General features: G+C 41.8%; 2 protein-coding genes across 9 annotated transcripts in view; one reads left to right on the plus strand and one right to left on the minus strand.

Moving 5' to 3' along the window:
• The window catches only part of LOC105662063 (uncharacterized), a 137,853-nt gene that overhangs the window by 27,469 nt on the left and 84,914 nt on the right, over positions 1 to 25,470 (minus strand). Inside the window, exons 1-2 of one of the 6 annotated variants that reach the window (XR_013039709.1) lie at positions 13,421 to 14,341; positions 1,619 to 3,268 (exon numbers count right to left, since the gene is read on the minus strand). The exons of 2 other annotated variants lie outside the window; for them this stretch is intronic. Coding sequence is in view for 1 of the 4 variants with exons in the window: in XM_012281971.2 (XP_012137361.1) it covers positions 3,040 to 3,268 (229 nt within the window). In the remaining 3 variants the exon portion in view is untranslated. Of the gene's footprint in view, positions 1 to 1,618; positions 3,269 to 8,834; positions 8,975 to 13,420; positions 14,342 to 25,470 lie in introns of those variants that run through there. 3 more of the 6 variants (XR_001095427.2, XR_013039706.1, XM_012281971.2) reach the window with 3 other exon arrangements.
• Positions 12,112 to 25,470, plus strand: part of grh (grainy head) — a 226,217-nt gene continuing 212,858 nt past the window's right edge. For all 3 annotated transcript variants that reach the window (XM_076536590.1, XM_012281969.2, XM_076536591.1), the window contains exons 1-2: positions 12,112 to 12,241; positions 15,680 to 15,994. In XM_076536590.1, coding sequence (XP_076392705.1) covers positions 15,932 to 15,994 — 63 coding nt within the window. In that variant the 5' untranslated portion in view covers positions 12,112 to 12,241; positions 15,680 to 15,931. The remainder of the gene's footprint in view (positions 12,242 to 15,679; positions 15,995 to 25,470) is intronic.

Below are 25,470 nucleotides of genomic sequence, written 5' to 3' on the forward strand. Positions count from 1 at the left end.
TCAAACTCTCAAACTCCCAAATTTCCAAGTTCTCAAATCTCCACAATCCAAACTCTCAAGCTCTCAAACTCTCAAGCCTTCAAACTCTCAAGCTCTTAAACTCTCAAGCTCTCAAACTCCCAAGCTCTCAAACTCTCAAGCTCTCAAACTCTCAAGCTCTCAAACTCCCAAGCTCTTAAACTTTCAAGCTCTCAAACTCTCAAGCCTTCAAACTCTCAAGCTCTTAAACTCTCAAGCTCTCAAACTCTCAAGCTTTCAAACTCTCAAGCTCTCAAACTCCCAAGCTCTCAAACTCCCAAGCTCTTAAACTCTCAAGCTCTCAAATTCTCAAAATCTTAAACTCTCAAACTCTCAAACTCTCAAATTCCCAAATCTCCACATCTCAAGCTCTCAAGCTCTCAAACTCTCAAGCTCTTAAACTCTCAAGCTCTCAAACTCCCAAGCTCTCAAACTCCCAAGCTCTTAAACTCTCAAGCTCTCAAACTCTAAAGCTCTCAAACTCTCAAGCTCTCAAACTCTCAAGCCTTCAAACTCTCAAGCTCTCAAATTCTCAAACTCTCAAATTCCCAAACTCTCAAGCTCTCAAACTCCCAAGCTCTCAAACTCCCAAGCTCTTAAACTCTCAAGCTCTCAAACTCTCAAGCTCTCAAACTCTCAAGCTCTCAAACTCTCAAACCTTCAAACTCTCAAGCTCTCAAATTCTCAAACTCTCAAATTCCCAAACTCTCAAGCTCTCAAACTTCCAAACTCTCACACTCTCAAACTCTCAATCTCACAAATCCCCAAATCTCCACATCCTAAACTCTTAAATCCCCAAATCTCCACATCCCAAATTCTCAAATCCCCAAATCTCCACATCCCAAACTCTCAAATCTCCAAATCCTCAAATCACCACATCTCAAACTCACAACCTAACCCTGTCTCCCCTAACCTTTCAGTACCCACTAATTTCGGTTTTCAAAGTAAACGAAACTCCAACAACGATTAAATCGGTTGAAAATTTGCAAGGGAGCGTTTCGAATGTCCATCACCGTGCTCGCAGATTTATCGCGCACACGGCTGGCGAGTTAATCGAGGCTGGGAGAGCAGAGACGATTAAGCTCTCGCCGAGCTCTCGAGAACTTTCGCGCTGACGATGATGGACTGCGTGAACTTATTTAGCAAGAACGTTGAATGACCACCTTTGTTTTTTCTTTTCCTCTTTTCTTCTCCTTGCTTCGCAAGCTGCGATATGTAGGACATTAAAGTACAAGGATTTTTAAATATAGAATTTTCTTGCTGTAAATCATTTTTTATTACTGTAAGTCATTTTTTGTTACAGAGAGCTCTTTTATACTTTGGCTCTTTTTTTATGTATTTAGGAGCACTAATTGATGGTATTTATTTATTAGAAAAGAAGAGAGTCACTTTATAATATAATCATGCAAAGTTATTTTTATATTTGAATTATTTTACTCTTCCATGATTTTTCAATTTTTTTTGATCCATCGGGTTTTAGTTTCTTAACAAAAATGAATAACTGAAGAGGTTAATTCATTTTGCTTTATTTATATTTAAACGCCATTTCGTAGATTTATATTTATTTATAAAAATAAAATTATGCAATATATTATACATGTACAGTATTTAACTTAATTTTATTTAGTACATTATTAAATTAAGTACATAATATAAATTGGCAAATGTAACAAGTTTAAGCAAATTTAACATTTGAAAGAAAAAGTTTTACATTAAAGAACTCTGAAAAATAGATTGGAGCAACATAACTAATAAGGTCAATATAATTAGTAAAATGTATATGTACGAAACAGGTTCATTACAAAGTGTAACTTCACAGCGCCTTATAAAAGAGACGTAACATTCTTCGAGACCGTTTTAAACTTTTACTCGATCCCACATGCAGTAATCAACTTTTTCGACACCACTTTCGCATTAAACGATTCACTCCATTTTCTCCTCACAGTATCGAATGAAGTTCTTCTCGAAATAACTTATTTACGATACATTTGTGGTTTCGGCGTTCAGAAAGGTCAATCATGGTTATATAATTAGCAAAACGTTATAAAATAATTTAACACTTCTTTTTCAGCGAAGGTTATCGATTAACGAGGTAAGCGTCGACGCGGTAATAGAACGGCAGATTCGAATGTTGAAAAAGTGGAAGCCGTAAAATGAGATTTATCGCTAGAAAATACTGTGTACGTACCTATATATTGTTTGCGGTACACTGACTCGTTTTTGCCGCACGCAATTCCACGCGTTTCTGCAATAGCGTGACTATATCGTTAGGAGGTAATGAAACGTTTATTCGATATTGTTAAAACGCCGATTGTTATCGGCTGCTTTCCCATTCCTGAGAATCGGTCAGTGCGAAAAGCGAATGGGCTCTGCGGCCATGATTGTATGGTATTTTCTCTTTGAGGCTTTCAAAAGCCTGGCTCGGTTGTTAGAAAACACGTGGTTATTTGTGTAAGTAACAAACATAAATTGCGTGTGAGTAACAAAAATGAATCATGTGCGAATATGCAAGTGTGAATCATATGTAAATGATATAGGAAAATAAGTCATGTGTAGATAATGAATCACATATCGATAATGTATTAGAACAAATCATATAGGAATAATATACAGAAATAAATCATGGTTAAGTAATATACAAAAATGAGAATACATATGTACAAATCTACATATATGTATGTATACATGAGTACTTAATATCAGAAAGAGATAAAGAAAAATATGAAATTTTCACCTAAACAAGGTTTAATATATAACTTAATAATAATAACCTTAAGTTATCAAGTTTGAAGATCCCCACAATCCCACCAAAACTATAAGCAAGAAATTATTCAATCAGTAACCAAATATAAAAATTTTGAATATAAAATATCGGTTGTTGAGCATCGAATGTCAATTATAAATGTATTTACTAGAAGAATGAATTTGCGTCTGAGGGATTTGTTGAATAAACCCAACTTCTATAGGATAGATAAAAAGATTGCATAATTTCAAATAAATCCGAGGGGTACATTTGAAGCATCAACTACGTAGTTCTAAGCCTCGATTTTTCAACGGCGACCGATAACAATTATAGAGAAGAGGGTTACTAAGCCCCCTGAAGATTCTAATGCGCAAACAATTCGCATACATCATCGTTGACTGTCCATCGTCAACGAAATCCGGTTTTCGACAATACTTGTTGCATGGTGTTTCACTGTCCTGACCGAGGGTCAAACTTTTCACCTCGTAGGGGATGAAAAAGGGGAACCTGCGACAAGAAAGACCAAATTACTAAGATTTATAATAAGAATATTCCTAGCGCAGTTGTAAGGCCGTATCAAAGAGACTCATCCGTTCCGCTAGTAAGATCGCCCCTTATTTTATTGGAGCAGTGAACAATAATTTTATATTACGCTTATTTCGAGTAAAAACATAACAATTTACGAATAGTTCGAACTAGATGTCTTTGTTAGTTTGGTGGTAGATGTAAGATGATTAAATGTTGCGGAGAGAGAAGTTAAATTTTAGTATGTGGAATTAGGTGCAAATTCTGAAATGTCGCGTGGAATTCGAGATAGTATTGCTGGAATATCATAGCGTTAAGTTTTGTAAGGTTGAGTGCTGTAGCGTTGAATTTCAACACGTCGAATTCGAGTGGAATTCTATTATTTCGACTTCTATCATGTGGAATAATATATGTCGAATCTTGTCGCGTGGTATTCCATTTCGTCGAATTCCATCGTTAGGTATTTACATCGAATTCCATAATGTCGAATTCCTTTGCGCAGAATTTTATCGCGTCGAATTCCATTATTGGGAAATGCATAGTATCGAATATCACACGACAGAATTCTGCGTGGTGGAATTCCATCACTTCGAATACTATAACGTGGAAATCTATCTTCTCGAATTTCAACGTTAGGAATTCTATTACATCAAGTTGTGGAATATCGAATTCCATCGCGTAGAATTTCATCGCATCGAATTTCATCACGTTGAGTACCATGGTATCGAATTTCATCGCGTCGAATTTTATCGCGTGGAATTCCATCGCGTTGAATTCCATAGTATCGAATTTCATTGCGTAGAATTTTATCGCGTCGAATTCCATCACGTTGAATACCATAGTATCGAATTCCATCGCGTCGAATTCCATCGCGCAGAATTCCATTACATAGAATTCCATCGCGTAGAATTTTATCGCGTGGAATTCCATCGCGTTGAATACCATAGTATCGAATTCCATCGCGTCGAATTCCATCGCGCAGAATTCCATTACATAGAATTCCATCGCGTAGAATTTTATCGCGTGGAATTCCATCGCATTAAATACCATAATATCGAATTTCATTGCGTAGAATTTTATCGCATCGAATTCCATCACGTTGAGTACCATAGTATCGAATTCCATCGCGTCGAATTCCATCGCGCAGAATTCCATTACATAGAATTCCATCGCGTAGAATTTTATCGCGTGGAATTCCATCGCGTTGAATTCCATAGTATCGAATTTCATTGCGTAGTATTTTATCGCGTCGAATTCCATCACGTTGAGTACCATAGTATCGAATTCCATCGCGTCGAATTCCATCGCGCAGAATTCCATTACATAGAATTCCATTGCGTAGAATTCTATCGCGTGGAATTCCGTCACTTCTAATTCTATATTATGGAATTCCATCGCATCGAATTCCATCACTAGGAATTCCACCTTGTCAAATTCCATCGCTTTGAATTCTATCGTATGAACTCCGCTATATCAGAATTCCATTACTTCAAATTCTATCGCATGAAACTTCATCATATGAAACTTCGACACGTAGAATTCCATCTCTTCGAATTCCATCACATGATAATTCCACATAATGATACTTCAGCACGTACAATTCCATCACTTCACATTCTACCACATAAATTCCATCAAAAAAATTTCTACACATAAACTTCCCTCACTTCAAATTCTATTATACGCAATTCCATCGCTATTAATTCCATCCTCTCAAATTTTACAAATTCCAATTCCATCTTCTCCCTAAAAATTCCTCACAATATTAAATTACACAGCAAATTCCGACACGTGTACCTTCGCTTCCACCATATAAAATTCCACAAGTGACAAAAATGCAGAGACTCAAACGCGTGGTCGAAGCATTGAAGTCTCCCAGATTCGGCGCATCTCGCGTGCCGGCATCGAAATCACCGCGGCCTGGTTAAACCCGCTCGTGTTCTCGCGTAATGGTCGGCGCGACCGGTTCGCGCGTTTCATTCAGAGAGACGTCGATGTTGCATCTATTCACGTGCACGGCTACAATACATCATAAGCTACCTGTTCGACGGAAGACCGGTCACTGGTCGGCGTTGCCCGCGTTTCGAGAGTAAACAGAACCCGGCGGAGATAAAAAAAGCAACCGTAGAGGAACGACTTCGATCGGTCAATAGTAGCAGGTGCTAAAAGACCACCGCATTTTTCTTCTATTTGCAGTCACGATTTTCTAGGAATTTTTTATGCGAGAATTTATAACGGAGACTTTGGAGATGAAGATCAATTTTTTTAGGGTTCAATGTTTGTTAACAGAAATTTTTACATTTATTGAATATTTTTGCTGATGTTTGATAAAAATTGTCGAATAACGATATTGGTTATTGACTGAAGATATAAATTATTATTTGATACGATAAAATTAATGAAATGAACGAAATGAATTTAGTAAACTTTTCAGACAAAATATTTTAAGATTGTCCAACAATAAAAATACTATCTAAAATAAATGAGGCCTACATTAAATCAGATTTTTGTAAACAAAACAGTTTCCTAAAAATCCATCCTCCAAAATTTTCAGATAAAATCTTCTTATACCTTTCCAAACATGCATCCTTTTGATGCAGTTTCGAATTTTATTCAATACAAAGCCATGTTCAATTTCGCTCCATGAAAGGAAGTTAAGAAGCTGACGACTGAGAAAGGGATTTATCTAGCAGATGATAAATGACAGTGTCATCGCGGAGGACACGCATTTCACCGATAATAACTTGTCGTCAGTCGTTCAGAAGGATGCGCGCAATTACGAGTGACACGACCCACGACAGAGTCTACCGAAAGCAACGAGTGATGCATCTTCTTGCGTTATCTCTGACATGTTTAAATAAAACGAACAGTTTCGTCCATTCGGCTGTCCTTCCCCCGATACAGCGGCAAGGCATCGGCATTCCACTTGTCGCGATTCCGCGAGATTTTCCAACAGCACGCTGTTGGGACTTTACCGTTCGTCGTGATGAATCGATAGAGCCTAACCGTGGTATGTGCTGAAATACCTAACGTTCGTTGCGTTGCGTAATGTCTGGATTTTTGAAAGTCTTGTCCAGAGATTGTTTCATCAAATTTTGGTGGTAAAGGTAAGTTAAATGGTAAAGTTAAGTTAATGTTTGGTATAATTAAGAATTGTTAAGGGATCCCATTTGGGTTTGTTAAGGATAACAAAAATATGGGGCTCACTTCATGGTGTAGAGGATAGTGAATTCCATTAATATTGACATTCTAGAAATTTTTGGAGAATTTCTAGAACAGTAATGAGAAGTTTTTAAGTCTTAAAATTTGAGAATTCTAATTTCTAATTTAAAAATTTCAAATTTTGCAATTTGTCAATTTTTAGATAGAGAAATTTTCAAGTAGCATATTTTCAAGTTTAAAAATTTCAAATTCCTTATATTCCTATATCTTTAAATTCCCTAGATTTTCCAAATTTTCTAGATCTCCAAATTCCCTAGATCTTCAAATTGGCTAGATTTTCAAAATTTCCTAAATCTTCAAATTCCCTAAATATTCCAATTCCACATATTTTTAAATTCCCTAGATATTCAAATTCTACAGATCTTAAAATTCCCTAGATCACTAATCCCTCAAATCACAAATTTTCATGTTCTTAAATTTCCAAATTTCCAAATTTCAAATTCCCAAATTTTCGAACCCCTAATTCTACTATTTTCAAATTGCCAAATTTTCCAAATTTCCTAAATTCCCTAAATTCTCCAAATTTCCCTATTCCCAAATTCCCAAATTTTCCAAATTCCTCAAATTCCCCAAATTCCCAACTTCCTAAATTTCCTAAATTCCCCAAATTCCCCAAATTCCTAAATTCCTAAATTCCTAAATTCCCAAATTCCCAAATTCCCAAATTCCCAAATTCCCAAATTCCCAAATTTCCTAAATTCCTAAATTCCCAAATTCCTAAATTCCCAAATTCCTAAATTCCCAAATTCCCAAATTCCCAAATTTCCTAAATTCCCAAATTTTCCATTTTCCTCAAATTCCCCAAAATCTCCAAATTCTCCAAACTCCCCAAATTCTCCAAATTTCCCAAATTCCTCAAATTCCCCAAATTTCCCAAATTTCCCAAATTCCTCAAATTCTCCAAATTCCCCAAATTTTCCGTATTTCCCAAATTCCCAAATTCTCAAATCCCCATATTCCTAAATTCCCAAATCTCAGACTAAAAATAACCTATACAATTCTCAGCGCCCCTCCCTCGACTAAGTCGTACGTCCAAGTATCATGGCGCTCATCTCGAAAGAGTTCCTATACGGAAAAAACGTGTAGGTTAGCGGCGAAGCTAAAAACGCGGTCGTAAGCCACTTCCCTTCGAAAACGCGGAGTCGTTCTTCCTCCCACTTGTTCGTCTTCTTCTCGGTTTCGATCCGCCCACGCGGTTGCGTGCAGCCACCCACGCCGGGCAACGTGCACGCGTAACGACCGCGACGACGATTCTCACGGGAAGGCGTGCGTATTCAAATTATATCCGTCCGCTGTCACGAGCCCCGATCCCCTAATTACTCCCTGCTGAACATCGCCGCCGTACATATCGCCGGTGTACGAGCCACGCGGAATAATTCGCCACGCGAGCCACGCACAACTTTATGTACACTCGCGGCCAGCTACTTAACGCCGCTTTGCAATTCAGAAACCCGATCGATATCTTACGAAACTAGGGTACCAATTACGCAGCCTTTGTATCAAAATTGTTCGCTAACATGTACTTCAGCAAATTTGATTTTCGATTAGATCGGTCAAATTCTTTTTACATAAAAATCTGCAAGGTATAAATCTTGTAATCTGTGATAATTTGTAAATTATATAGGTTTATAAATTTTGTAAATTTTAGACAAGAATGTAAGTGCATAAATAATTTAATTTTGTAATTATCATGTATGTTTTTCAGGTATAAATATATGATTTAATTTTTAAGTTAAATATCACTGCAGGTATTTATCACGTGATGTTTGAGATATAAATAGGTCTGAGGAGTATAAATAAATCATGTGAGGTCCAATGAATATTTTGCTGACTTCGGTGTGTCATAAATGCATAAACATGCGTCCATGCATAATGCATGATGATACTAATTTTGTACTGAAATAGTGATATAAATATTTGTTTGTGGTGCAAATGGCGGACGGCTACTTAGGACCTGCAAGGTTTATGGCTCTGCAACCAGTCAGATTCGTGTGTATTTTTATCTGTGGATGTAGCATGGTATGTGATAGTAGTATATTTTGGTAGCATGTATACATGATTTGGTCAATAAATTGTATGTGTCACAATAAAATTTTTGAAACAAAAACATGGACACAAAATACTTAAAGTCGTAATATTGTACTTCGCCAAATATTTAGAAACGAGATTGATGCATAGTATTGAACACTAAATCTGTATGGCTGACATTTAAGACCTAAAACCCTTGGTTAAACTAAAAGCAGTTTAAACGAAAAATGTAAGAACTGATTCCAATGAAATATGTAAGTATACCTCGTTATGAAAATCCTAATTAAATGATCAATACCTGAAATTTATATCTAGCCCTAGATGTGGATGTCCAAAATCTGATCGTAGGATACCACCCTAATTACCGATGTCATCCAGTCACTGTATAACTAAATATTTCTCAAATAACACGTGGTTCCGACACATCGAGAGCTTAATTCACCGTTCGTACCGAAAAATGTAAAAAATTTTGAGTTTTCGCGGTCAGCCGTCCGTTTTAAAACACATCGCGACGTAGCCCGAGGCTGTCCTCCGTGGCTGGCTGCCCATTTTTCACGAGTCTCCCTCTCGCTCCAGCTCCTCCTCTTCCTTTCTCCTCCGTCTTTCTTCCCTTCGGCTCGTTTTTTCCTCTTTTAATTCCATCCGTTGCTTTTTCTCTTTTTAATCTCTCTCCCTTGGTGCACGGGCGAACAGAGAGGCCGGGGGGAAGGCAGTAGAAAGAGGGAGGAAAGATTTCTTCTTGGTCCCGGTACGCTCATTTTCTCCTCTGCCTCTCGTTCCCTCTATCGGTCGAGTGTTCACGCACTCTCTCCTCTGAACCTTTCCTTCCCCTCTGTTCACGGAGCAGCGCCAGCCGACTGGCCACCTCCCCCTCGCGCCATCCCGAACTTCTCGCTCTTTCGATCCGGAGAGTCCATCTCCGTAGCCGGCCGGCAGCAGCAGAAGCCAGCTACGGCAGCTTCGTTCTTCTTCGCCGTCTGCGTCTATATACTCCCTCTGGAGCGCAACGGGGAATCAATAGCACGCACGTGTGTCTGTAGCTATATCGGTGCACACGCGCGTCTTCCTTTTTGATTTTCATCCTCGCCGGTCCTCCTCTACCTGACGTCTCTCTTCGTCCTGCTCCTCCTCCTGTTGTTCGCAGGCTGCAGTTTTTTGCCAGCCATCGAACGAGCCTCGTAGAACGTCCACGAGTAATCTTCTCCTCCTCTCGTTCGTCCTGTTCGTCGGTCCCCGATAAAAAGCTCGATAAAAGAGGGAGAGAACGGTCGCGTCTCCGTTCCCCGAACGATCTCGCGGAGAACAAAGACCAGGTGAAAGTCGATGGAAATGTCGGCTCGGAATGTTTGACCGGCGCTACCGACACGATCGCTCCGTGAGCATCGAATCGCGCGTGGACCAAGCCACATTTCGTTCACCTTGGCGGCTCGACCTTAGACTTGGTCCACGGACGTCTCGCGATATCTGGATATCCTTCTCAAGGTGGGAACACGCGGGGAGAAACGCTTCGGGGATCGAACGAGAGAGTCCGTATCGTGGCAGGCCGAGGGACGAGAGGGAGCCGGAGAATTACGATAATCTACGTACGCAGTGTCCTCCTCCTTCTTCGGCCGGACGGCCAACTCCTGGGGATATCCTTGTCAAGGTAGCGGGACGGACAAGGAGAGGGCTTGGCCGGCTCGCGGGCTACGAAGAAGGAGAACGATAACGTACGTGTGCGTGTACCCGCGTCCTCGTCTCTCGAACGGATCGAAGGGCGAGGTATCCTTGTCAAGGTAGCAGGTCGGACGAGGAGAACAGGTCAGGAGGGACAGAGACGGACCTGGAGACACGATAATGCCGGGTGGCCAAGAGCCCCGGCTGCCTGGCTGCCTCGTCGATGACTCGATGCTCTGTTTGTATCCGTGCAGGTCGCCTAAGAGACTATCGCCTCGTCTGCGTCTCTCGCGAGTACCTGCTAACTCGCTCTCTCCTTGTTCGTCGTTGGCTACCTGCGCGCCGGCTATCCTGTCTCCTGGTCCCCTCTCCTCTCGTCTCCCTTTCGCCGCCGCGTCCTTCCTCCCCCTGTCCCTCGCCCGGACAAGACTAACCCGAACCGAGAAACGGACAAGGAGGGACCGATATAGGAGGCAGGTAGAGAAGAAGAGACGGCGAGCGCGATCGGAGGAGCCGGAGGCTCTCTCCTCGCCACCTCTCCACGTCGGTGCCTATTGCTGGATTCTCTCCCGGAGGAGTGGGAGTACGTCGAGAGAGCGCTACAGGTAGGTGAAGAGAAAGATGGAGAGAGAGAGAAGGGGATCGCGAACGGGAGAGACAGAGAAGGTGGATGAACGGAGAAAGAGCCGAAATGGGGAGGCGTCGTAGGGTGGCCAGGTAAGCGGACGAGGAAAGACGGTTCGGGCGAAGCGAGACGCAGCGAGGAGATTCGGGAGCGAGGGAGGCTGACACGTAGAAAGAGAGAAAAACGCGGTTACGAAGAAGAGGAAAGAAAGAGAGGAAGCATCGGTAGAGTGTGTGTGTGCTTGCGTGTGGACGGCGGAGAGAAGAGAGGGGACTCGAGACACGGAGCCAAGAGCGGGATGCTGGGAGGCGGCGGCGACGGCGGCCATGTTGCCGTATCCCGAGAGAAGAGAGAACGATCCGAGAGAGCACCGTGAGGCTGCTTCGTTTGTTGCTTGCAGCGGCTGCCCAAACTTTGGGTGGTTTAATTCTACCTGTTGGGCCGCACAGTTCGGGGTAGTGCATCCGTTCCACCCTCGTTCGCTCGGCACACGAGGTTCCATCGAAACGAGAACTCGAGCCGCGGCTTCGACGCGACGTCGCTCGATCGGTCGCGCGTAGTACACACGCTCGCGTTCGCGATCACCGGCTACTACGATGTCGTCGCGCTGTTTGCCCGCGTCGTCGTTGTCCAGGTCGTCGTCGTCGTTCTCGCCGTGGTGCTTCCTCGCGTCGTGCCCGTCGTGCTCGTCCTCGTGCTAGTCGCGGTCACCACTCGCGGTCTGCGCGAGCGTGCGCGTGTGCCTGAAGCCGGTGTACAAGTGTGAATCGTGGACAGACGATCCGGTTTGGAAAAACCGTTCCCGGGTATCCTCGTGACTCGTCGAAGAGGGGTGTGCGCGAAAGGAACGATAGCGCCTGGTGACTGGTTTAGCGGAACGGCGACGCGCGGAATGGACCAGAAACGAGGATAATGAGGTGCGCGGAGTGAATTTTGTGAGTTTCACGGTGCTTCCTTTCCGTACGTGTCCGCGTGTTCGCCCCGAAACGAACACGCACGTACACGCGCGCGCACACACGAGTCTCTCGTACGTGCGTGTCTCGGTGCACCAGGGTGCCCCCTCGACAGGGTACCCTACCAGGAACAGCAGCCGCCTCGAAGGAAACCGCGAAATCCGCGCGAGCGCGGCTCGGTCCATCGCGAAGGTGGTGACACTATCATCCGTTGAGATGTGATCCGGAATACAGGAGGGACGCTTAGTAGTTTGTAGTTGGTCCCCTCCCTCCCCCGCCACCCCACCCCACCAGCACCCTTGCGACCTACCACCTTCTTCGACCGCTCGCCACGTATATGACGCATACATGCGCAAGCGAGATCGTCCGCTTCGATCGTCGATCCATCTTGGAGAATACGCTGTCGGATGCACCGCAACAACCTCCTCCGACTGCGCTTCCTTTTGTACGCTCCGACGCTAGCTCCGACAAGTGAGTATCTCGTTCCCCGGGTGTTGCGTGCGTGAAGCGCGCGCGCGCGCGACCTCTTCCTCGCGGATGTTCACCGACTACCTGCGCGATGACGCACAGGTGACGCGCAGGTGACCCGCCGGTGCATCAACACGCGCCGATACGTGGGACCATCCGGTTCGTCTGCATCATCCTTCGCGGTTTGCCCCCTCGGTGTTCCCGGTCGAAACCGATTTTCGTGGACGAAACGTCCAAAGAGAGAAGGTTCGATATCGAAGGAAATTATGCGAGCAGAGTCCAGCGAGGAGAGTGAATGGAAGACTAGCGAGCGTAATTGGTCCCGGTTAATGGTGTCCGCTAATGGAATCGCGCGGCGCCCCGTATGCAACGCGTTCCCCCGGCTTTATATAACGCGGCGTGTCGAGCCGCGATAGGCATTTGGAGAACGTTCTCGAACGACGGTTCGGCGTCGTCGTCTCTCCTCTCTCTTTTCCTCTCCCGTGGCCATAGAGACACACGTGCTAATCGCTTTGCCCACGTAGCGTCTCCCGACGACCATCAAGGATCTTTCCCACAATCGAAACTCGCCACTAATTCTCACTCCCGAAACACTGCACGGAGAGGACACCGGACCTCCATAAACCTCGGAACGTTCGCAGGTAGTAAAAAGGAGGAGTTGACTCGTTGTGTCCAGGTACTCGGTCGGAGACGAGCAAACATCTCGATCCGTAGTTCGAGCGGTCTCGCCGATTCCAAACAATAGCGTTGGAGAGACCACGATCGGTGGATGTTCACAGTCCTGTAGCCACTGAACGATCACTCGGACGAGTTTGCCCGATCCGTTTAGAGGTGACGCGCAGACACCTGACCCGATCTCCGCGGAGACCACGAGTTCCCCGGGACTGTGATCGACCGAGGAGCTCGTTCCTCTTCGCTAAGACTCGTCGAGTCCTCCGTCTCCGGAGGCATCGTCCACTGACGCGAAGCGAGGGAGTACAGGTACTTGAAATACAAACGGACCCACGGAGGTGGGTCCAATCTGATGCAGGGTTCCCTTTGAGAATCAGGTTAGACCGGCCGAACCTGCTCCTCTGGCTTCTCGTCTCCGGCCCGCGGTTGTATACCGGCTTGGTGTACCTACTCCTTCTCCCCGGTCGCCCCAATCTCCTTCTTCCGCGTAGTAGGTAGTCACCAACCTACCTACTTCCCGCCACCCTGTTTGTTGTCTCTCCTCTCCCTCTCTTTCTTTCGTCCGAGAGCAGCCGGTTCTTCCGAGTGATCCTCCCCTGGCCAAACAAAGCCCGAACACGGGGTAGATGCCAAGACGTCGATTTTCCGCGCCGGCATTCTGCTCGTTCTCGATGATACCACTTCCTCGTTACGTCTATTATTACACCTGTCTATCCGTCAGCTCGGTCGCGAGCTGAATTCCAGTTTCACGCGGCTGCCCTCCTTCGAGCCAGCCACGCTGGTAGTAGGAGGAGACGAACCAGCCGGGAGAAGAGGGAACCAACTGGTTTCGCTAACAATCCACCTGGACGAGAAGACGTAGAATTCGTGGTGTTCGACTGGTTTCGTCCACGGATTCTCCTTTGGCCACGCGATAACCCAGTCAACGTCGAACCTGCTATTCTGGATCTCGGATCCTACTCGATGGCCTTCCTGATCCCTCCGATCTCGTTCTTCCGCCACGGACTGACTTGCCGCGCAAAAATGCGGCTCCCGTTTCCTGTCCGGCCGACTTCTTCGCGATACCGGCCGGTTCGACGGCTTCCTTCCTCCGTCGCCTGCGTATTCGGCTAAGAAGCCGTTTAGGATGATACTCCCGCGAAAAAAAGAACGTGTTTCGGTGTCCCGGTCTGACGGCCGCTTTTCACTCTCGCTTACCGGTCGGCAGGTTTGCCCGCCTGTCTGTCTTCCACGCCGGTTTATTACACCTGTCTATCAGAGCCGCGACCGCGAAACCGTTTCCAGTTTGACGTGCTTGTCTACCGTGCTGTAGCCGGTTCAAATGAATGGAGAGGCGAACCAGCTGGTCCCACTGATTGCACGTTGCGCAATCGAACCGAGACGAGGCAATGTTTCAGCGAATTAGCGGCCTCTTCGCTCGGTTCCGCTTTAGTTACGAGACTCTTGTTATATGGCAGGGGATGCGCTCGACTGAGGCGCAATATGTTGCATGATATGTTGAATGTCGGTTGGATACGAAATGACGCATGACGGTGTAATTCTATGTGCAAGAGGCTATGGTAATATCACGCGTGTAGGGTGATGTATGATGGTATAACGCGAGGTGATATGACACGGGACGTAGAAAATCTACTCGACGAGTCAATACGGGGCAATTTAATATACTGTGCGTGGAATATGGCGCATGGAGATTTGACGTTTAGAAATATTGACGTGGTGATTCTAACAGTGACGATTCAACGCGTGGTGATATAATGCGAGGGTATTTTACGGGTGGAGATACTATATGTAGAGATTTAACGCGTGGAGATGTTAGCTGTGGCGATTTAGTGCTTGGAGATACTAAGCGTGGAGATATTCGTGCTTGGCGATTTAACGCGTAGAGATATCAGCGCATGGCGATATAACGCGTGGAAATACGACCCGTAGAAATATTAACGCGTGAAAGTACGGCACCTAGAGATATTAACGCGTGAAAATACGGAGCGTAGAGATATTAGCGCTTAGAAATACGGTGCGTAGTAAACTAACGCGTAGAAATACTACGCTTGGTGATCTAACGCGTAGAGATATCTGCGCACGGCGATATAACGCGTGGATATACGACCCGTAGAGATATTAACGCGTGAAAGTACGGCGCGTAGAGATATTAAGGCGTGAAAATACAGCGTGTAAAGATATTAACGTGTAGAAATACTACGCGTGGTGATCTAACGCGTAGAGATATCAGCGCACGGCGATATAACGCGTGGAAATACGACTCGTAGAGTTATCAACGCATGGAAATACGGTACGTAAAGTTATTAACGCTTAAAAATACGGTGCGTAGTAAACTAACGCGTAGAAATACTACGCGTGGCGATCTAACGCGTAAAATTATCAACGCGTGGCAATATAACGCGTAGAAACACAGCGCGCGGTAATCTAACGCGTAGAAATACAGCGCGTGGTGCTCTAACGCGTAGAAATATAGCGCATGGTAATCTAACGCACAGAAATATTAACCGTGGCGATCTATCGCGTGGAAATACTGCACGTGGCAATATAACACGAGGCGATATAACGTGTGGCTATAAAATATTTGACAAAACCCATCACCATCACCACTTAATTCTGAATATCCTCTCAATATAATTCAACCATAAAGTCAACCCCAATCGGCAATATAACAAGAGTCCATGCATAATATTACACTACAACGCAAAATTATAATATGTTTAGCACCTATAATTTGCTATTCTTTTTCTTCTATTTCGCACCGTTTCACAGGTGATTCAACCGCTCTTCTTCCGTTAACGACGTGCCATACAACGCTCAGCAGCCTGTGATACGCAAACCCTTTGACTAGAATTCGTCCGTGTAGACGTAGTACACGGTTAATCGACCACTTGAAAGAAGCAGTGTAGAGGATCCTCGATCACAAAGATCGTTCGAGGAAAGAAGGAAGAAGATCGAGGAAAAGGGAGCAAGAACCGAGCCACGATACGACGAGGAAAGAGAACTGGAAGACAGCGCAGGAGAATGTCGACTTGCACCGACGAGGCCGACAACGCACCCCTGCATATGCAGGAGGCTCTGTCTCCGGTTAGTCCAATTTCATTTTTCATTTCATTTCATTTTTTTTTTTTTTTTTATTTGTGTACAATCGTTGAGTTCGTGTAATTAATTTATCTTCTCTGTGTGTTCAAACTGTCACATAGAGCATATATGCAGAGGAGATATTTAATATTATTTTATTTTTTAAAATATGTTGTAAGGTATATGGAGAAGGAAATATTTTATTTTTAAAAATATGGTGTGAGTATATGGAGATGGATATATTTTATTTTTAAAAATATTTTGTGAGGCATATGGACATAGATATATTTTATTTTTAAAAATATGTTGTGAGATATATGGAGAAGGAAATGTTTTATTTTTAAAAATATTTTGTGAGGTATATGAAGAAGGAAATATTTTATTTTTAAAAATATTTTGTGAGGTATATGGAAATGGAAATATTTTATTTTTAAAAATATGTTGTGAGGTATATGGAGAAGTTGGGGTTTGTGGAAGGATAGGGATAAGGTTTTGTGATATTTATTTAGGGAGTGATGGAACTTAGGGGAGATCTAAGTTGTCTGCAGGTGTATGTATAATATTTGATAAATTTGAGGATCACGGATTTAGGGATGTAGGTTCTTGGAGGTTTAGAAAGTTTACCTAACGGAGGGATGGTCTTCTATCATTAATTTTGGTATCAGGTTTTGGTGAATATGTGATGTGAACTTGAATTTGACTAATTTCCATATTTACTATTCTGTAATTTCCTTGAACTTTGAACTTAAACATGTGTAAATTTCCAAATGTTCACATCTTCAAATTAAAACAACTTCTAAATCACTAAATGTTCCTTCAAATTAAAATACTATAAAAATTACGAAACCTACTTCTCAAAATGACAATCCACTACAAAAATATCCTTCAAGCATCAGAAAGACTAAAAGCAAGAAAGAGTCTACCACAAAGAAATTTCCAACCTCCAAAAAATTCGCGAAAGCGTCTCTCGATGACGCACGTTTTCAAAGATTCATTATCGCGCACGTTGACTGTCCGAGGTCAACGAATACCTAAAACAACTTGGCTCTTTCAGTGAAATTCTTGGCTCGTTTAGCACCGGCCAAAGCAAACAGCAGCGAAAATAAACGCGTTCGATACGGTGTCGTCGAACAGGTACACTGATCAAGATTGCGATGGCCGGTTTGTAGTTCCTTGAAATTTATTTGAATTTCGGGTAATAAACAATTGCTTAACAATTCTGCAATTGAAAATAAATGTTACGTTAAAGTACTAATCTGTCAATTACTGTTTGTACAATAATTAACAAGAATTGAGAGTGATTTTGGGAACAGGACAATATGGTTTATGTCGAACCAATATAGGTTAAATCGGCCATATTGGATTTGTAGTTCGTACATTAAACATTGAGAACATCACAAATATTTTCTTTCTAATTAATAAATAAATTAGTTACGTTACGTTAAGGTACTGTTCTGTCAATTACTGTTTGTACAATAATTAACAAGAATTGAGAGTGATTTTGGGAACAGGACAATATGGGTTATGTCGAACCAATATAGGTTAAGTCGGCCATATTGGATTTGTAGTCCGTACATTAAACATTGAAAACATCACAAATATTTTCTTCCTAATTAATAAATAAATTAGTTACGTTATGTTAAGGTACTATTCTGTCAATTACTGTTTGTAGAATAATTAACAAGAGTTGGGAGCCATTTTGGGAATGGGACAATATGGGTATTTAGGTTAAGTCGGCCATATTGAATTTGTAGACCGTACATTATACATTGAAAACATGACAAATATTTTCTTTCGTCAATTAATAAAGAAATTAGTTAAAATAATTTAATACATAAATAGGTATTTAACGTTTTCCTTAACAGTGTTGTCTGTATGAAATGACTTATTTATATACAGGGTGTCTCATAATTAATGTAGGTACCCAATTTAAGATTCAAGAAAGAAAAGTTTCATGAGTTAGCTATTAAGGTTACACTACCTGTGGTACCCAAGTTATATACACATTATAAAACTTATAATTTTCCATAATTTTTCATAATGTCAATATTACTTAATTTTACTAAAGCTATATTCTAAAGTGTTATTCTAAAAGTGTCCACATATTCTAAATAATAATATATTCCAAAAGCGTCCATCTCAAACGAGTACACCAGGCTTACACCTCAAATTACACCTCAAACGAGTACAAAATTACCCAGCACTTAAAAGTTCGAATATCAGTGTACAAGATGGAAGTCAGAAAATAATCTTCGGCGGTGAAACGCCATCTCGAACGTTTCGAGAACGGTCGTTCATCAACGAAGTTCTGGCGTTTCAGGGTCACTCTTCCAGAAGTTCCATGTGCTGGAACAACGCAACCGGGCAATAATCTGTTTGGTTCGCCATTCTCGTTATTTCTCGCTACGGGTGGTAGTGTTCGGAGGCGAAGGGAACAGAAAGAGAGGAAGGTCAACGGATGACCTGCACGAAACGTTGGCCATGAAGTACGATTGCATTCCGTGAATTGTCGAAATCGAAGGGGGCGTGGATGCTGGGTCACGGCGTCGTTAATCACTGATCCTCTTTCGATCCCCGGAGAAATTTTCGAAATCCCACGTTATTTAGGTTTATACGACGCGTCAAGGATGCAATTAACTGGGGATTTTTTGGGGAGGGAATTCGGTTTGAGAAGCGGAGATAATACGGATGGGGAATGTGGGAATTGGGAATGTGGGAATTGGGGAATGTGGGAATTGGCGAATGTGGAAATGGGGAATGTGGGAATGTGGAAATGGGGAATGTGGGAATTGGGGAATGTGGGAATTGGGGAATGTGGGAATTGGGGAATGTGGGAATTGGGGAATGTGGGAATTGAGGAATGTGGAATTGGGGAATGCAGGAATTGGGGTATGTGGGAATTGGGGAATGTGGGAATTGGGGTATATGGAATTGGAGAATGTGGAATTGGGGAACGTGGAATTGGGGGAATGTGGAATTCGAGAATGTGGGAATTGGGGAAATGTGGAATTGGAGAATGTGGAATTAGGGGAATGTGGAATTGGAGAATATGGGAATTGGGGAATGTGGGAATTGGGAAATGTGGAAATTGGGGTATGTGGGAATTGGAGAATGTGGAATTGGGGAATGTGAGAATTGGGGATTGTGGAAATTGGGGAATGTAGAAATTGGGGAACGTGGGAATTGGGGAATGTGGAATTGGGAAATGTGGGAATTGAAGTATATGGAATTGGAGAATGTGGAATTGGGGAATGAAACTTCTAGCGTAATATGTTGCAGGATAGCAAGGTACATTGAATTTGGTCCCCTAGGATAAAGTTAGAGACAAAAGTCACCCTATAGGGTGACACTGGGGAACACTGATGAATTCTTAGTTAAAACTTAAGAATATTAGTTGTTTTAGAAACTTCAAAATCTCAAATTAAGGATTTTGGGAAATTTTTAAGAAAAATTCGAATTGAAGATCTTTGTAATTTTTTACATTCGGATATTCGGGGTACCATATTTTAAAAATAGGTTTATTACGAACTAACCTCTGAAATTATCTTTGAAAAAAACTCATCGATTTAAGGTTTGCAATATCCCTGAAAGAAACGCTGCGATTCAGCACCTCTCTAAGGATCACAATAAGTTAACCGAACGGTGCACGGTTGAATTTTCCAGCGAGAAGAGTCCCTGTCGACATTCTTTCGTGTTCGAGTGGAGCCACTCGTGATGAAGCCGAGAAAGAAAGGAGGAAGAGGATTTCGCTGCGTGCGATGACTCGCCTGATCCTCCTCGCTTCTCTCTTTCTCATTCTCTCTCTTTCTCTCGAAAGAGACGATGTTCATTATCGAAGTAATCCGGCAAGAATTACTTAATAGAATCTCAAAGTAACCCTCGACTTTGTTTCTTTATTAAATTTCTCGACGCACCAACACGAGGTCAACGATGAATTTTACGTTCCTCGTCGTCTTTTCTCAACCTGCTTGTGCGCAATCATCGTCCAACTGATTTTAATCGAGACGGGTTTATTCTGTTTAATGGAATACTTTTTTCTATTAAACGTCCACGTATTTGTTTTACTTTAATACACCTTCTTTTAGCCGAGTTTGTGGGATAATTATTAAGGAAGATCGTGGAGGCAGATAGATTGGAATATGAATTTTGAGATTTTGTTTTTGTGGATTGATGACAGTGATTTATAGCGGAGATAACTGGCGCTGTTAGATAAATAACGGTGTGTGAAGGCTACTGTTTGTAGATTCTAAGTTCCCCAAATTTCCAATTCAACAATTCCACATTCTTCAATTCCACGTAGCCCAATTTTCACATTTCTTAATTCCACGTTCTGCAATTCTCACATTCTTCAATTTCCACATTTCCCAATTCCACATTCTGCAATTCCACGTACCCCAATTCCCACATTCTCCAATTCCACATTCTGCAATTCCACGTACCTCAATTCCCACATTCTCCAATTCCACGTATCCCAATTTCCACATTGTCCAATTCCACATTCCCCAATTCCCACATTCTCCGATTCCACATTTCCCCAATTCTCACATTCTCCAATTCCACATTTCCCCAATTCCCACATTCTCCAATTCCACATTTCCCCAATTCCCACATTCTCGAATTCCACATTCTCCCAATTCCACGTTCCCCAATTCCCACATTCCCCAATTCCACATTCCCTCAATTCCACATTCCCTCAATTCCACATTCTCCAATTCCACATTTCCCAATTCCCACATTGTCGAATTCCACGTTCCCCCAATTCCACATTCTCCAATTCCACATACTCCAATTCCCACATTCTCCAATTCCGCATACTCCAATTCCCACATTCCCCAATTCTCACATTCTCCAATTCCACATTCCCCAATTCCTCAAATCCCCAATTCCCCAATTCCCACATTCCCCTATTCCCATATTCTGCAATTCCACATTCCTCCAATTCCACATTCCCCCAATTCTACATTCTCCAATTCCTCACTCCCCGATTCCCACATTGTCGAATTCCACGTTCCCCCAATTCCACATTCTCCAATTCTACATTCCTCCAATTCCACATTCCCCCAATTCTACATTCTCCAATTCCACATTCCCCAATTCCACATACTCCAATTCCCACATTCCCCAATTCCTCAAATCCCCAAATTCCCAATTCCCCAAATCCCCAATTCCTCAAATCCTCAAACTCCCAAATCCCCAAAATCCCCACCTACTTTTACAACACTCACAACAGCATCGATCAAGAGAATATCGTAATCATAAATCGCATCGTACGGAACAAAATCAAGGGTAATAATTCGAGTGGACGTCGCCGCCATAGCCCCATAAAATCCTTATAGGGGACCATTTCCCATTGTGGAGCAACGCCACGCAAATAACGGGCTTTCGTCCGGCGGAGTTTCACTTTTAAGCGACAGGTATACCATTGTGAGGTTAAAAACCTGCGGCCGGGTGACACTAAAAATCTTTTCAGGCTTCCTCCGCTCGAGAGGATCGGCCGTTTGAAAACGATATACACATCACCTGGGGCGATATACTATTGGAATCCGTTTACTGGCTGAGCGTTACATACAAACGGATCGCACGATCCGATGGATCCTCTATTCCTAAAGCTGTTTAGAAATTTTGTTAGCTTCTTTCTGTTATTTTCTCGAGTCACTCTTTTCTTTTGTATTTTTACTTTTGGAATTTGAAATATTTACTGTTTGAAATTTTTAATATTTATTACACGCTTTTTGGAATTTTTTGTAGTAATTTAGAGTCTTTTTCAGGGTTTTATAATTAACTGTTCGTAACTTTTACTTTTTATTATCTGATGTCTGGAAATTTTCACTGTTTATAATCTTCACTGTTTTGGACTATCGTTGAAAAAATACAGTTTTTATAAATTTAGTTTAGGTTAGTTTTTGGTTCAACAAAATATTATGACATTTATTAACACTAAAACTACCAAGCCGGTCAAATGACCGCCCCACAAGTTTCTTATTAAAAGGTATATATTTTGTTGAAGTACATTTCTTGAAATCAGAATTGATTTTCATCAAGATAAAGAATAAATGTGTGTACTAATTTATGTTTCATCGTTTGTTTATTTAATTTTCAACTTCATTTTTAATTTCAAATTAAGTACGCATTGTATGCCGGTAGGTTTAGTGTTAAAATTCTGTTTTACTTCTTTTTATTTTTGTTTAATATTTGTTCTTGCATTATGAAAACAATTTAAGAAGCTCTGAAAATGAGACATGCTTATGAAGTGAAGGATATGTAGGTTAAACAGTTTCGAAAAAACTGCTTGTAAAAACGGCAAAACAGCATACAAACATTGCTATGCGTGTAAGAACAATGTAATGTGTGTAAAAACAACATAATGAGTGTAAAAACAGCGGGATCGTATATCTCCGCAGATTCTAGCGATTACGCAGAAATTAGAAGCATGTATTCCACTGGATGTATCAAATATCATCTTAAGATACCTTCCTAATAATTTCCTGTGGGTTAAAATCCTAATTCGTATTGACAATTACGATCCTCGTTCAAAGCTAATTTTATTCAAAATTATTTACTGATAAATCGGTACTTTTGTTAATATTTATAGATCGCAGAATTTATAGATTTTAAGGCTATTAGTGTAGACATTTTAGTCATAACATAATTAACTAGAATTAATTAGAATGACAAAGTCATGTAAAATGACTGGTTTTACGATTCACAAAATTACATTGCAAAATTATTCTTTCGTCAAAACACTCGGCATATTTTGCCAAAGCAAAAAATTATTGCAAATATCAATTGTTAATTCAGCATTTAATTTTCAATTTAAAAGTGAACGTATCTTAAACGCCCATATTTGTCTATTCATACCCACAATAAAAAAATAACATAACACGTACGAAGAATGATCAAAAATATGCATAAAAAAAGGTCCGAGATAAACGGCGGTATAATAATAAGACCGCAAACGAGGCGTTCATAACAATTCCATTTACCTCGCGTAGCCCGCGGGCACATACGTGTTGGTTTGCAAAAAAGAGAGAGAAAAAAAACGTATCGCGAGTAATCACAGAGATATTTCAATAATTGGTGCGGCTCGAAATAGCGACAGGAAGTCGCCGAGCGTAAATGTACGAACGTAACTAATAGCAGTAATTTATATTTCGGTTCATAGGCGCGCCACTTTCGTTATTCGCTGAAACTTAACGCGAATTCTTTCCGTAACTATTAAGCAATTATTAGCAATTATGCAGAATGTTCGCGGGTACGCTGAATTTAATCGCGAATCAATTATACAATTTTTAAACACTCGAATGCTTATGTTTCAGAATGTTCAAAATTTTCGAACTACAAATATTTCAAGATGTTTCTTCATATCTTTGTTTTTTTCAAATTTTTAATTATCATTTTTTTAATGTTCTAATTTTCATTTAAACAAATTTTTAAAATTTTATATTTTTATATTTGGAACTAGGGATATTGGGATCTGGACAGATTCGAATCTAGGGAAATTTGGATCCAGGAATATTTGGGATCTGGAGATATTTGTACCTAGGGGTATTTAGTTCTAGGAAAATTTGGATCTGAGGACATCAAGATCTAGGGAAATTTAGATCTAGGAAAATTCGAATTGAGGAAAATTCAGATCCAGGAATATTTGGGATCTGGAGATATTTGTACCTAGGGGTATTTAGTTCTAGGAAAATTTGGATCTGAGGACATCAAGGTCTAGGAAAATTTAGATCTAGGAAAATTCGAATTGAGGAAAATTCAGATCCAGGAATATTTGGGATCTGGAGATATTTGTACCTAGGGGTATTTAGTTCTAGGAAAATTTGGATCTGAGGACATCAAGGTCTAGGAAAATTTAGATCTAGGAAAATTCGAATTGAGGAAAATTCAGATCCAGGAATATTTGGGATCTAGGGAAATTTGGATCTGAGGATATGAAGAATTAGGGAAATTTAGATCTAGGAAAATTCGAATCTAGGGAAATTCAGAGCCAGGAATATTTGGGACTTAGGGATATTTGTACCTAGGGGTATTTAGTTCTAGGGAAATTTGAATCTGAGGACATCAAGGTCTAGGGAAATTTAGATCTAGGAAAATCTGAATCTAGAGAAAATTGGATCTAGGAATATTTGGGATCTAGGGATGCTTGGATCTTGGGAAATTTGGATCTGAGGATATCAAGGACTAGGGAAATTTAGATCTAGGAAAACTCGAATTTAGGGAAATTCAGATCCAGGAATATTTGGGATCTAGGGATGCTTGGATCTAGGGAAATTTGGATCTGATGATATCAAGGTCTAAGGAAATTTGGATCTAGGAAAATCTGAATTTAGGGAAATTCAGATCCAGGAATATTTGGGATCTAGGGATGCTTGGATCTAGGAAAATTCGAATTTAGGGAAATTCAGATCCAGGAATATTTGGGATCTAGGGAAATTTGGATCTGATGATATCAAGGTCTAAGGAAATTTGGATCTAGGAAAATCTGAATTTAGGGAAATTCAGATCCAGGAATATTTGGGATCTAGGGATGCTTGGATCTAGGAAAATTCGAATATAGGGAAATTCAGATCCAGGAATATTTGGGATCCAGGGATGCTTGGATCTGAGGATATCGGGGTCTAGGGAAATTTAGATCTGGGGATATTGGAAATTAAGGATGTTGGATTAAGGATACAGATATTGATATCCACAATATCGAAGTTTGGTGATGAAATCTAGAGATATTAAGAATTAGATCCTACAAATATTGCACTTAAGATATTGAAATCTGGTGATCCGAAAAACTAGGAATATTTAACACTAGGTTCTACAAATATCTAAACGTAAAATATTGAAAGTTGGGTTATCGTAACTCAGAAGATTTTGATCTACAAAATATCAGTCCTCACCATCAAACTACTTTTACATCGCTAACAACCCAACGAATTTCCCAACGTTTAACCTCTAAAAATACCACAAAATATCCTGCACGATCCACAAGACAAGCAATAAAATCGGCAAAACTCGAAGAACCGATCGCAATAACAGAAACGATGACAGGTGTTCGAGAGGCGAAGCGAGATGCCCTAAGAGAGCCGATGTAACAAGGATTCGCTGGCAAAAACCACCAGGCGATCGGTGTAGCTCTCGGCGAAGCGAGGAAGGGCAGCAACAATGAAGCTTCGTAGAGCGATGCTAGAGCATCGCGAAACGACGATCGAAGAAGAAACGCGGAGAAAAGCCCTTAACGATTCCGCGTATCCGTGCAGACTCACAGCTGCGTATTCGAACGACGTGATCGGCAATAAGCACGCGCTCGCTCGGCGGTAAGAAACGAGCGGACGGGCAAAGGGGACGGGGACGAGCAGCGGTCGTGTATCCGGTCCGATTCGACCGACAGACAGACGCGTCTGGAGCGCGTCGCACGACGGAGACTCGACTCTCACGGGCCTCAGGCCAACAGGCCAATTAACTGTTATTATCACGGCCGGTTCTTGCGT

Source organism: Megachile rotundata, chromosome 10 (assembly GCF_050947335.1).
Source record: "Megachile rotundata isolate GNS110a chromosome 10, iyMegRotu1, whole genome shotgun sequence".
NCBI lineage: Eukaryota > Metazoa > Arthropoda > Insecta > Hymenoptera > Megachilidae > Megachile > Megachile rotundata.